The 14,656-nt window shown below is 37.7% G+C and overlaps 1 protein-coding gene across 6 annotated transcripts in view; it reads left to right on the top strand.

Annotated features, from left to right (window-relative positions):
* The window catches only part of wdfy3 (WD repeat and FYVE domain containing 3), a 444,121-nt gene extending 437,338 nt beyond the window's left edge, over positions 1-6,783 (top strand). For all 6 annotated transcript variants that reach the window (XM_069926060.1, XM_069926059.1, XM_069926063.1 and 3 more), the window contains 2 exons: positions 2,737-2,934; positions 4,302-6,783. In XM_069926060.1, coding sequence (XP_069782161.1) covers positions 2,737-2,934; positions 4,302-4,422 — 319 coding nt within the window. In that variant the 3' untranslated portion in view covers positions 4,423-6,783. The remainder of the gene's footprint in view (positions 1-2,736; positions 2,935-4,301) is intronic.
* The last annotated feature ends 7,873 nt before the right edge of the window (positions 6,784-14,656 follow it).

Genomic DNA, 14,656 nt, shown 5'->3' on the forward strand with positions numbered 1-14,656 from the left:
GAAGGGTATCAGTAAGATTGAAAGAGTGCAGAGAGGATTTACTTGGATGTTGCTGTATCTTCAGGAGTTCAGTTACTGGGAAAGATTGAACAGGATGGGAATTTATTCCTTAGATCGTAGAAGAATGAGAGGAAATTTGATAGAGGTTTACAAAATTATGAGTAGAATAGAACAGAGTAAATGTGAGTAGGCTCTTTCCACTTAGATTGGGAGCGATAAATACAAGAGGACATAGCTTTAAAAGGTTTAGGGGGAACATTAAGGGGAACTTCTTCACTCAGAGAGGGGTAGGAGTTTGAAACAAGCTGCCATCCTGATGTGGGCTCACTCGTAGGTTTTAAGAATAAATTGTATGGGAGCAGTCTAGAGGGTTATAGAATGGTTGCAGGTCAGTGGGACTAGAAGAATGATAATTTAGCACAGACTAGAAGGGCTGAATGGCCTGTTTTCTATGGTTTTATGGATCTGTTCTGGGGCCCCTGCTTTTTCTGGTTTTTCTAAATGACCTGGATGAGAAAGAAGAAGGATGGGTTAATAAGTCTGCGGATGATGTTGTGGATAATCTGGATGTTTGCAGGAGGTTACAAATTGACATTGATCAGATGCAAAGCTAGGCTGAGAAGTGGCAAATGGAGCAAAACCCAGAAAAATGTGAAGTGATTCATTTGTGTAGGCCAAACTTGAAGGCAGAATACAATGTTAATGGGAGGACTGAGCAGTGTGGACAAACATGAGATCTTGGGATACGTGTCCATAGGACTCTCAGAGCTGCTGCACAGATTGATAATGTTGTTAAGAAGGTGTATGGTGTGTGGCTTCATTAACCTGGGGATTGTTGCAGCTATAAAGATTTAATATTTTTAAATTTTATTTGCAACATGGTAGAAATCAATTCCAGCTACTGCCGCCCAATTAATATACATTTTGGAGGTTGGGAGGAAACCAGAGCATCCTGGAAAACCCATGCGGATCATGGGGAGAACGTACAAACTCATTACAGACAGCAGTAGACTATATAAGACTTCAGTTAGACCCCACTTGGAATATTGTGTATAGCTCTGGTCACCTCACTATAGGAAGAATGTGGATGCTTTAGAAAGGGTGCAGAGGATGGATTGGAGAACATGCCTTATGAGGATAGGTTGAGTGAACTTCATCTTTTCTCTTTGGAATGAAAGTGATGGGAATCATTGATCATCTGGATGGCTAGAGGCCTTTTATCAGAGCTGAAATGAGGGCACACAGTTTTAAGGTGCTTAGGATTAAGTACAGGTACACAATCCTTTATCCAGACATCTAAAATCCGGAACGCTCCAAAATCCGGCAAGTGGGGACCAGTGGTTGGGAGTGACTGCCAGGCGGCCGAGGGACCATGGTTGGGGGAGACGGCTTGGCGACTGGAAGGGGGTGGGGGTGGATTCGGCAGCACAATTCAGGTGGGCTTTCTGAAATTTGGAACACACTTGGCAGTGTGAAAGGTCCCACCTAGGCAGGGCAGGTAGAAGTCAGCTGGGCTCTGATTCTTGATAGAGGGGTTGTATGAGAGCCCAGCCGAATTAACTCGGAGTTGACTCTGCAGCAGTGTGAATGACCAACCCGCTCTACCAGGAACCATTAGTGACATCAGTGCCTGCATGCATGTATCATTATAAGTAATCTTGAGATGATTTAAAGCACAGGTACACACTGACAGCTCCTCTGGCCATGTGCTGACAGCTCTGCCAGCTGCACTCTGTAACTATATAATAATTCACGGCAGCCGGTGGAAATGGCAATGTGTATCTGTGCCTTAAATCATCTCAAGATTACTTATAATTCCTAATACAATATAAAGCTATGTAAATAGTTGTGCACAATATTGTTTAGGAAATAATGACAACCTGGTCTGTGGGTTAATTCTAAGTTTGAACAGTCTGAAACCCACTTCAGTAGATTTTCCCACAGTCTTTTATACATTGAGCACATATGTGCTTTATTCCTGCCACGATTTCACTCCCCTGCGAGTACATAATATGTCACTTGGGACATTACTGCTGGAGGTGGGGTCCTCCTTTAATCCACGATATCCACATGAACCAGGTAATTCATGGTCCAGTGTGAACGGCTCACCTAGTATTGCAACCCGGGTTATTTACCTGCTTTCTAGGAGGCTTGGCAATGTGAAAGAGGCTGTCTCTTAAATGCCACTATTGTATCAGCCTCTACCACAAGGTATTCCAGACACCCACAACACTCTGTAAAAAAAAAAAACACTCCTGACAACTCCCCTAAACTTTCCTCCCTTCACTTTGTACAGATGTCCTTTGGTGTTTGTTATTCCTGCTGGCTGTCCACCTTATTTATGCCTCTCATAATCTTTTACACCTCTATTAAGCCAAAACCCATTGTTAACAAGAAAGCAAAATGGAAGCCAGATACCTCATTGGTTATTTCGGTTTTAATTATTACCTTTTTAATTATTACCTTTTCAATATTTTTCTCATTTAAACATTAAAACTTCTGCAGCTTTTACTGGCAGCAAGGCTGCAGGCAGGGGTTTGTTTGCTGAAATGTTTTCAAAGGTATGACTTCATGCACAGCTGGAGATCTACTGTTGATCACTCTAGGCCAGCAAAATACATTTTCCACATCTAGACCAGGTAAATATTTGTGATACAAACAATGAGCCTATCACAGGAAGGTTTACCTCATCAACTCAATGCAGTGATTGTTGTTTATTTCCACCTACCTCTGCAGAGATCACAGTAAAATTCTTGTTGGTGATGCCCGTGGTCGAGTATTCAGCTGGTCAGTGAGCGACCAACCTGGGAGGACAGCTGCTGATCACTGGATTAAAGATGATGGTGGTGACTGCTGCTCAGGATGTTCAGTGCGTTTCTCACTGACTGAGAGGCGGCATCACTGTCGAAACTGTGGACAACTCTTCTGTCAAAAGTAAGAAGCATAAATTAATTTTTGTATAAAATTTGTAAGTTTTTTTATGCAATCCAAAATGAAACTTCTATGATATTTACAGGTGATAAAATTCACATGTTTAATTTTATTTTGATCTTAATGTTAGATCTTGATTTAAATGCAGATTGAAATTTGAACAATCTCAGTATTTACTTTGGGATTGTTTGGCAAGGAAGTCAACCCATTGTTAAGTACAATAGATAATGCAAAAATAAAACAGAGGTGTTATTGACAAAAGGTCAATTGAAAGAGTGAAAGTAGATGAGGTGGAACATGGTTAATTCTGATAATTCTATGAATAGATCTGAGCATTATGATTGCAATGAATGTAAGGAGAGGATCTGTTGGGAACAGTTTGTAAATAGTGGTTGGGTTCCAGTGCATTGCTCTTGAGAAGGTCATGGAGAGCATTCATCATGAACCACTGACGTCCTTCCAGGAACATATCCCTAGTCATGTTGGGGAGGAAATGACAGGATTTAGGCCCAGCAACAGTGAAGGATCACACATACATGATACATTCCAGATCAGAATGGTGTGTGACTTCATAAGGAATGGTGATGTTCCTCTCCTTCTGCTATGCCTGTTCTTGGTGGCATTGAAAATATTAAGGCTGATATATGGAAAATCAGGCAAGTCAAGATGATTCCTTTATGCTTTTGACATATCTTGTCGGGGTGGATGCCCTTTGAGCTGTCAAGAGGTGAGCCCTCAGCCTCCTGCCTACAACTGTAGTGACAGAACATCAGGATCTACTTCAGTTCATATTCTGATCAATGGTGATTCCCCTCCCCCCACTTTATTTGTATATGATTTGACTACAGTAATGCTATCAAATATTGAGGATGGGTGATTAAACAGTCTCTTGTTTGAGATGGTTATTGCATTTGGGACAAACATTACATACCATTTAACAGGTTATACTCTATTGTCTCTGTTTTCTTGTCACCTTCTACCTATGTGATAAACGAAACTCTTTGAAATAGCATCTGAAGATGAGCCCAGGCTGTGTGATTGACTTCACCTCCAACCATCTAACCATTGGGCCATACCCCCCTTGAATACCCAGCTTCAACAAGCTACTTAATGCCAAATGGTTTAATGCTAAGCACAGTGGCTTTCACCTCCATGTTCGGATGAGGCTCTGATGGCCTTGAGCTGACTGATCCTAGTTGATAAAATTAACGACATCGTCCATCACAGACTAGCTGGATTTGTAAACTCTATTTGACTTTCAAGTCCCCAGGTTTACCAGTAAATGTGGTCCATATCCATTTGCTTCATATAATCAATGTAATATTTGTATGTTTATTACACTTCATTTGCTTGTTATTTTCATCTTTCAGGTGTAGTCGATTTCAGTCCGAGGTGAGACGCTTGAAAATTTCCTCGCCTGTCCGAGTTTGTCAGAATTGTTACTACAACTTGCAACAGGAGAAAGGAGCTGAGGAGAGCTCCAGGAACTAGGTGGTCACTGAGCTGAATCAGTTGACAGACAAGAATAATTATTATTCCCAGCTATTTCAAATGATTTTATGCAAAAGAAAATGTCATGAGGAGGGTGGGTGGGAAGAGTTTACATAAATGTATTTGTACTGTCTTGAAGCACTGTGTAATATACTGAATAGAAAGGGATCATTTGCCTGGCAGTTAATGTGCTCATAGTTGCTGAGAGTAGTTCTGGACCCAAAATCATCCCTCATACACTCCTATTCATTGAATCTGTGGCTTGTAAGATTTTAGATGTAAATCTGCCATCTCTGCAAGAACCCTATTTGTGTATAGTGTAAATAATTGTAATGGCCTTTTTAAACAAGAAACTTCTGAATTGCCTGTAACAAGATGTCCTACTAACTACTAAATGTGTGATTACAAAATCAATAATAGTGTGTCTAGCATAATTGAGTAACTATTTTAAGAGATGAAAATATGTGCAAAAGTTAACCAGAACAACTATCATTTTTCAGTTGCATTAAAACCTTGCATTGTATTTTTTCATTTTAATTATTGTTTCAATCAAAATGTAAAGATATGGATTTGTTTACTCTTATGACATAGTTCACAGTGTCAAAAGAGGCATGCAGTCGTTTCAGATTAGTCATTTTGCTGTACTGAGGGTAATAGCTTCCTTAATGAACTAACTTCAGGAAAATATTAATACTTGTGTACCATGTGCTATGCCACCATTTCTAATCCAGCAAACATTTATCTAATGCTACTATTTTCAGAAACATTGGGGTGCTTGCAGTCGCAGAGAATAAATGTTGTACTTTCAGGACTGCATTAACACAATGTAAGATTCTGCATGTAGGAGTGGAAGAGAACAAACCTTGGGCCTCCCTTATATTAAGTTCCACTGTAGCTAAAACAAAATAAGTTAGTGTTGTAACTTAAGCAGATGAATTCTCTACCCATCCTGTTCATAAACCAATGCATTTTAGATCAGCAGTTTCCTCTAATCAACATACAGAACCAATACCGTAAGTTGGCTTTATTTAATAACACTTTTATGCATTGTTACAATGCATAGAGTGGAGGGATGTCATTGGTTGTTAGTTCAGCTGATTTTTAAATATCGTTCAGTAAATTTCACAAAATGGCTTCCACCCATCTAAATTGATCAAATTGGTAATATTTTATTGTAACAGTTATCTCATTGTTAGTGAATTTTGGCAACTGGCATGGTGCTTTGGTGTTAGGCTGCTCCACTTGGTTAATGCTGGAAAATCAACCATAATATAAAAAGCAAGATAGTACCAATGAGCATCTATGCAAATTACGTCAGTATTCAATAGTAGCTGTTGAAAGAATATTGCTGTTGGACAACAACTATCATCTGAAAACACATTGGGAAAATTAAGCAACTACCGGTAATTGTTAACATGTTATGTTTGCGAGGATCTTTTGGAATGGGCATATTTGTACATCAATTGGCTGACCCCTACTGCAGTAATACTGTGGACAGAAAATCTTTTTGCGTAAAATGCTGCTACCAGTACAAGGATCACTTCTTAGTATAACTGTTTATTTAAAATTAACCTTTGTGTTAAAATTGTGATGGGCATATCAATACATAATATCATAATCTGAAGAAAGTAATTAGAGCAATTCATGTTGTAGTAAGTATACTCCTTGTGCAAACAACTTCCCTTTTCCTCTTGTTGTAAAACATTATTCATGTTGTATGTATCTGTATAATGTGTTGTGCAATTTGTATGTTATGCTTACAATGGTAGAACCTGATGTCTACGCCAAGACTAAAAAAAGTCACAATTATTTTGCACCTTGCTCTCGTGTATAAAAACTGGTAGGAATCATTTTGTCATACATTTCTGCATCATTTTGAAGACCATTTCTTTACAGTAAATGAACTGTATAATATTTATGCAATTATACTACTTTTGAAAGTATTTTTAATTTCAGCAAGTTTTGTTACTTGTTGCATGATTAACACAGCTGACTTTTTGTGTCAGTAAAATGTAAATTGTTTTACACTTTTGTTGTGTTTAATATATTAACCAATTATTTGTACCCCTTCCCAAAATTACCATAATCTGTACAGTAATGAATCTGAAAAGAAAACAGGCTAATCTGGAGTGGAATTTTTCTACTGTAAATGAGAATTGAACTCAGTGTTTTGGTGGTTCCTGTGCTAGACTGATGCATTATATTAGTGTGTAAACTGTGGTATCTGATTGTTCATTGTATATTTGTCTTTAATGAAAGAGCTACAGTCACACAATACATATGTAACTAAATGCAATAGAAACAAGTTCTGGTACTAATTTTTTTTTCCATTTAAATAAATATCTGCTATTGACCACCAAATGTTGTTTACTGATTTCACATTACGGGGAGTTAGAAATTAATTGTTTATTACTTTTACACTAGAACCATAGAACATGACAACACATTAAAAAAAACTCTTTGGTTCTTCTAATCTGTGCTGAACTATTATTCTGCCTAGTCCCACTGACCTGTACCCATTCTATATCCCACCATGGCCCTCTCATCCATGTACTTGTCCAAATTTTTCTTAAATTTTAACATTAAGCCTGCATTCACCATTCTCTCCGCATCAGAGGTTCGTATGGAAGAATTACCTATTAATGAAGTAGTGAAATGGATTCAATAATGTCGTGATGGAAAATTGTCGAATTCGAAGCTGGTGTTGAGTGGAGTGCCTCAGGGATCGATACTGGTTCCGCTGCTGTTTGTCATATATATTAACGATCTAGCTGATAGGGTGGCAAATTGGATTAGTAAATTTGCAGATGATACAAAAGTTGGCAGTGTTGTGAACAGTGAGGAAGATTATCAAAGCATACAGGGTGATAATAGGACAGTTAGAAGAGTGGGCTGAAAGATGGAGTTTAATACTGATAAATAGGTGCTACATTTTGGCAGGACTAATCAAAATAGGACATCATGTTAAATGGTAGACATTTGAGGTGTGCATTGGAACAAAGGGATTTAGGAGTTATGGTACATAATTCTCTGAAAGTTAAATCGCGTGGATAGGGTGGTGAAAAAGGCATTTATTATGTTGGCTTTCATAAAATCAGAGCATAGAACACAGGAGTTGGGATGTTATGTTGAAATTATATAAGGCATTGTTGAGGCCAAATTTGGAATATTGTGTGCAGTTTTGATTGCGGAATTACCGAAAGGATATAAATAGTATAGAGAGAGTGCAGAAGAGTTTTACGAGAATGTTGCCAGGGTTTCAGTTACAGAGAAAGGTTGAGGGGTGATTTGATAGAGGTATTCAAAATTATAAGGGGGAATGGATAGGGTCAATGTGGATAGGATTTTTCCACTGAGAGTAGGGGAGATTCAAACGAGCATGGAATGAGAGGAAAAAGGAAAACACATGGAATGAACTTCTGGCAGTGGTGGTGGAAGCAAAATCGATGTTAATATTCAAGGAAAGGTTGGATAGTTATATGGACGGGAGAGGTGTGGAGGGTTATGGGCCAAATGCTATTTAGTGGGACTAAGGGAGATGATGTTTGACATGGACAATAGAGCCAAATTGGTCTGTTTCAGTGCTGTATATGGTTATAGAAATTCCCCCTAATGTTCCCCATAAACCTCCCCCTTCACCTTTAACCCATGTCCTCTGGTTTGTATGTCACCTAAACTCAGTGGAAAAAGCCTACTTGCAATTCTAACTATACACATCATAATTTTGTTTCCCCTTATCAAATCTCACCTCATTCTTCTACGATCCAGGAAATAGTCATAACCTGTTTAACCTTTCCCTGCAACTCAGTTCCTTAAGTCCCAGCAACATCCAGGTAAACAATCTCTTTACTCTTTCTATCCTATTGATATCTTTCCTGTAGTCAGGTTACTAAAACTGCACGTAATACTCTAAATTTGGCCTCACCAATTTCCATAACATTACAACTTCTACACTCACCATTTTTATTTATGAAAGCCAATGTGCCAAAAGCACTCAATTACCCTATTTATTTGTGACACCACTTTCAGGGAATTATGTATTTGTATTCCCAGATCCCTCTGTTCTTCCTCAGTGCTCCACTGTTTACTATATATGTCCTTCCAAAATGCAACACCTCACATTCATCAACCTTAAATTCCATCTCTCAATTTTTAGCCCATTTTTCCTTTTTTTAAAAAAAGTAATGGGGGTATGGCCAAGCTGAGGATCTGAGCAGACATGTTTTGAAAAAGCTCTCCTTAAAAAGTTTTTAAAATATAGTCTGAAAGCTCAAAAACCAGAATTTTATCATCAAAAATGGATACAACTTATGCTAAATGACCAAGGCAACCAAAAACAAAAATTGAAGAAACAACAGCTCAGCCAGGAACATTGAGTGAAAGCCCGATGTGGAGTGGTTCAGGAGGGCCTTGGGAATGGCTGAACCCAGCAGAGCGAGGGAGAGGGGGGGGGGGTCAGCCCAAGATATAGCCCCCATCCTGAACAAGATGGAAACTGCACTCATTTCACAAGTGTGGAATCAGCAATAAGAGACATATCGGAAATTAAAGAAATCATGGAAGATTTAACCGAACGAATGACTCAAGTAGAGATTGAGCTGGACAAAACAAAAGACAGGCTAAAGGCTCTAGAAGAAAAAGCAAAATCATTGGCTTCAAATAGAAAAGGACTGATGGACAAGTTCGATCATATGGAAAATTTCAGTAGACGTAACAATGTAAGAATCAAAGGAATCAAGGGGAAGACAAGGTGGATCCAACAAGTGCAGGGACAAGACAAGTTCAATGTAAAGTTGCATATTGAAAGGGTTCACTGGACCCTTGGACCCAGAAAAATTTGTGAACATTGGCCACAACCAGTCCTGGTAAGATTTTTAAGTTACTGGGAGAGGGATGTGATCTTGGAGAACCAAACAATGACAATTGGCCCATTAGTGGTGCACAATGCAAAAGTAATGTTTTTCCAGGACTTTAGCCCTGCCTTGATTAAACAAAGAATTTGATGAAGTAAAGAGACAACTGTGATCCAAAAACAGTGATTTTGAGGGTAAACAGTGATTCAGAAGGTAATCGACGAATTTTCAAGAAAGTTATGAAAAGATTGAAGTTGCCAGATGAGAAGACTGAAAAGACCATTTTTAAACGGGGCTAATTGAAAGACGTATCTTTTTTATTTATATTTAATAGTACTAAAACTATCTTGTTTTCACTCTTAAAAGAAAAATAATTGCAATTTACATGGAGAGCTCTGGAAAGAAAGAAAAGTGGTGAAGAAAGTGGTAGGGTGGGAACTCTGATTTAAGGGGAAAAATAGTGCCAGGAGAGGAGTGATTTTAAAAAATAGTGTTAAAGGGAGGAGGTTCTTCAGAAGATTCTGCAGGCTTCTGGGTTCTATTGTTAATATTACCATCAGAGCTAATGATGTGTATGTTTCTTAAAAGGAAAATGTTACACTCTTTAAAAAATTGATAAGGTTTTATTATTATACAATATTTTTTGAAAAATGGTATGGATAAAAGTTTATTAGTCTTAATATTATCAGGGTAAATGGGACGATGAAGAAGAAAAGGGTCGGCATACTTAAACGAATTAAAAGCAGATATAATATTTTTGCAGGATACACATCTTACCAAATTGGAACATGATAAATTAAAAAGAGGATGGGTGGGGGGGGGGGGGGGGGGAAAACACAAATAATATCATCTTCCTTTCAAAGGCAAGAGGGGATAATGATTCTAATTCATAAAAATACACCAGTGTTAATAGAAGACACTTCCATTGATCAAGCTGGAAGGTATGTAATAGTATATTGTAAAATTTATGGAGAAGCCTGGACATTTATGCTCCAAATGATTATGAAGTTTTTATGAAAGCAGCAGAGGGAAGACAAGATAAATTGGTTGGGGGAAATTTTAATTTTTTTTCTTGGATCCAATAGTAGATAGATCTTATCAATATATGGAGGTGTAGTGGCTCACCGGAGGCCTAATCGAACCGGCTCAGGAGGTTCCAAGTGACTTCACAATGCGTTGACACCATTTGGGTTTTCAAAAGCTGTGCGTGACTGAGTAAACAACTTTTACTGAACTTTGACTTGACTACGTCTGGTCATATTGTTCTTCATTTCACACTGTGACGTAGTTGCTACAGAGGCAATTAAATTCCACAGAGAAAGATTACTCCTTTTACTCAAGGGTGTATGCTTCACATACAAAGATTGACTTATTTTTAATGTCTGCCCAGTTTTTAAAAACAATACAAATTACTGGAGAATAAAAAACTAAGATATCATACAATACGAAGACAAAAATGAAAAAGCTATATTAAGGTGAAGTTTTATCTTGGCAGATTAAATCAGAGAAGTCATCAAAAATGATAAATTCTATAAAAACAAAGAGACACGAGCATAAAAACAAAAGGAAATCAATGACATTTTTAGACAACATAGCACAAAATTATACAAATCAAAATTACTAGGAGACTAGAATTAAATGGAAGAATGTTTGTTGAATGTCGAACTTCCAAAACTAGAAGAGAGATAAAGGATAGAACTAGACACTTTACAAGGAAAGAAACTGAAAAGGCCCTGGGTACTCTACAGGCTATTAAATCACCCAGGGAGAATAGTTTTACAGACAATTTAAAGAACTATTAAACCCCTGTTAATAGATGTTCTGGACCAAGCAGTAGAAGCATAGACCCTCCCAGAATCATTCTCAACCAAGAAACAGGGACCCATTAAAAACTTCATCATACAGACTAAATCCCTGTTAAATGCTGATTACAAGATACTACCAAAAGCATTGGCTAATAGGTTAGGACAATATTTACCAAAATTGATACATATAGTTCAAACAGAATTTGTTAAAGGAAGACATTCCTCAAATAGTCTAGGAAGATTATTTAATATAATACTCATGGCAAAATTTGAACAGACTCCAAGTATTGCAGTCTCCCTAGATATGGCAAAAAGCATTCGACCATTTGGAATGGCCCTTTCTATTTAAAACCCTGGAAAAATTTGGCATAGACAGAATATTTATAAAATGGATAAAAACTTTATACCATAAACCGCAAGCTAAAATTATAACCAGATATCAGTGGTGTTCCCCTTGAGTAGATAGAGAAAACAGGGATGCCCCCTGTCTCCAGAATTTTTTATTTTAGCCATTGAACCAGTGGCGTAGATAATAAGAGGGGATCTGGATATAAAAGGGCTTCAAAGTTGGACAAGAAGAACATAAAATTAATCTATTAGCTGATGATATGCTACTATACCTATCAGATCCAGCTAAATCTTTGGAAAAATTACAAGGAACATTAGAAAAATATGGAAGAACATCAACTTATAAAATAAATATTGATAAAAGTTAGATAATGCCATTAACAAATTTTGAATACAAAGGATAGCAAAAAGGAAGTAAATTTAAATGAAAGATGGATGGAATAAAATATCTTGGAATAGCAACTGACTACAACTTACAAAATCTGTATAAATAAATTATGTTCCTCCTCTTGGAAAGATAGAAAGGGGCCTGCAGAATTGGAGAGATTTACTGATTACTTTAGTGGGATGTCAAGACTGCAATACCTTTTTCAATTGCTGCCTATTCTATGACCTAAAAACTTCTTTAAACTACTAAACAATTATTAGACAGTTCCTATGGAATAATAAGGTACCAAGAATCACACTGGAAAAAATTGACATGGGACTACGGACTGGAGGGACTTAGACTTCCAGATTTAAAAAAAAATACTACTTAGCTGTACAGGCTAGATTCCTTTCAGCCTTCTTCATTGATGACATTCCCCCACCCCCCACCCTTTTGATTCAGATGGGAATGTACTCAATGGAGGAGGGTGAAGCAAAGGATTTTATCTATAAATAGAGTGTCAAATCACTAGAAAAAAGAGACAGATAATCCCATACTAATACATATGATCAGAATGTGGCAAGAAATTAATGAATGTATAGGGGGGAAAAAAAGTACGGATATCAATAAAAGCTCCACTGTGTAAAAATGTGTTATTGCCTATGAACATTGTCATACCACATATTTAATATTCTATTGCCTAAGGTATAAGATATATTGAAGACTACTACACGGAGGTAGTAATTGTCCTTCAAACAATTAAAACACAAAAATGAACTGTCTGGATGGGGAATACATCCAAATTTATAACAAAAGTGTACTCTGCTCTCTAGAGCAAAAGTGCAAAACCAGGATTACAGATGTCAAGAGAAAGATGGGAGTTAGACTTGAGTGTGGTGATTTCAGAAAGAAATTGGTCAGATTGGTGTAAGGACAGCATGACGTCAATTATAAATGCAAGATATGGATTGGTTCAGTATAATTTTTTTACACCAATTTTATCTTACCCCACAGAAGTTACATAGATCAAAAGCAGAAATATCAGAGATGTTTTTCAGGTGTGGTCACGTGTGAAGGCGAGGCCATTTTGGCAAGACATTACAGAAAAATTAACCGGAATAACAGGAGTGGCCTTCACAGGTGATCCAGAGCTATATCTACCAGGTAATTTTATGGAAATAAGCGACAAATTGAATAAATATCAAATCTCATTTATAAAAACAGCACTGGCTCTAGCAAAAAAAATGTATTGCGATCACTTGGAAGTCCGATTCCCCTCTACATATAGCACAATGGACTGCAGAAATGAACAGCTGTATAACTATGGGGAAAAAAAAACATATAATATAAAGAACAAATATGACATTTCTGTAAAGATCTGGCAGCCACACCTGGACCGCATAGGAGCCCCAGATATAGTAATAAGAAAAAGGACTATAAATGCAACTGTTATATATATTTAAACACGATTTCCCCAATTGTATTCTATATATTTAAAAGATATGTAAGCTCTGACAGTGTGTGGATTCGTATGTATGGAAGGGGGGGAGGGAGGGAAGGAGGGACTGTTTTGTTTTTGTTGTTGTTGGTAAGAAAAAGTTTAATATTTTGTGATAATGAAAATTTTATTATGTATATTTTTGAAAAAATCAAAAATATTCAAATAAAATGTAATAGGGATAATGCAGGGAATTACAGAATGCAGAGGTGTGCAAACTATTGGAGAGGATTCATAGGGACAGGATTTAAGAGCAGTTAGAGAAGTCCAGTCTTCTCATGGACAGTTAGCACGGCTTTGTGAGGGGAAGGTCACGCCTCACAAGCCTAATTAAGTTTTGTGAGGAGGTAACAAAAGAAATTGATGAAGGTAGATGTGTATATGGATTTTAGTAAGACATTTCTCAAGGTTCCCCCATGGGAGACTTGTTCAGAAAGTCATGAGCAATGGATTTCAGAGAACCTTGGCTGTATAGATTCATAATTGACTTGCCTGTAGAAAGCAGAGTGTAGATGAGAACTATTGTGTCTGGAAGTTAGTGACTAGAGGTGTTTCGCAGGGATCTGTTCTGGGACTCCTGCTCTTTGTGATTTTTATAAATGTCCTGGGCAAAGAAGTAAAGGGATGGGTCAGTAAGTATGTAGAAGATATAAAGGTTAGAGGTGTTGTGGATGGTCATAGGTTACAACAGGATATGGACAAGATGCATAGTTGGATGGAAAAGTGGCAGATGGAGTTCAACATGGATAAGTGAGAGGTGATGCATTTTGGTAGGTCATTCTTAACGCAGAGTACATGGTTTATGGTAGGTTACTTAACAATGTGGAAGAACAGAGGGACCTTGGGGCCCAAATCCATAGATCTCTCAAGGTCGCCGCATTGGTTTATAGAACAATTGAGAAGGCCTATGGTATGCTGGACTTCATTAATCAACAAATTGTGTTCAGGAGTCATGAGGTAATGTTGCAGCTCTATAAATCTCTACTGAGACCACACTTGGAATATTGTGTTCAGGTCTGGTCACCTCATTACTGAAAGGAAGTGGAAGCTATGGAGAGGGTGCAGAGGAGATTTACCAGGATGTTGCCTGGAAGGTTAGCAGAGCTAGGGCATTTCTCAATGGAGGAAAGAAGGATGAGAAATGACTTAATAGAGGTTTTCAAGATTCTGAGATGTACAGATAAGGTTGAAAGTCAGCTCCTTTTTCCCCAAGGCAGGAGTACCAATCACCAGATAACATCTGAACAAAGTGAAGGGAAGAAAGTTTAGAGTAGACATGAGAGGTAAGGTTTTTACAGAGAATCGAATGTGCCTAGAATGCATTGCCAGGAGTGGTGGTGCAGGCTGGAATAAGAGAGGCATT

Source organism: Narcine bancroftii, chromosome 3 (genome assembly GCF_036971445.1).
Source record: "Narcine bancroftii isolate sNarBan1 chromosome 3, sNarBan1.hap1, whole genome shotgun sequence".
NCBI classification, from domain to species: Eukaryota; Metazoa; Chordata; class Chondrichthyes; order Torpediniformes; family Narcinidae; genus Narcine; species Narcine bancroftii.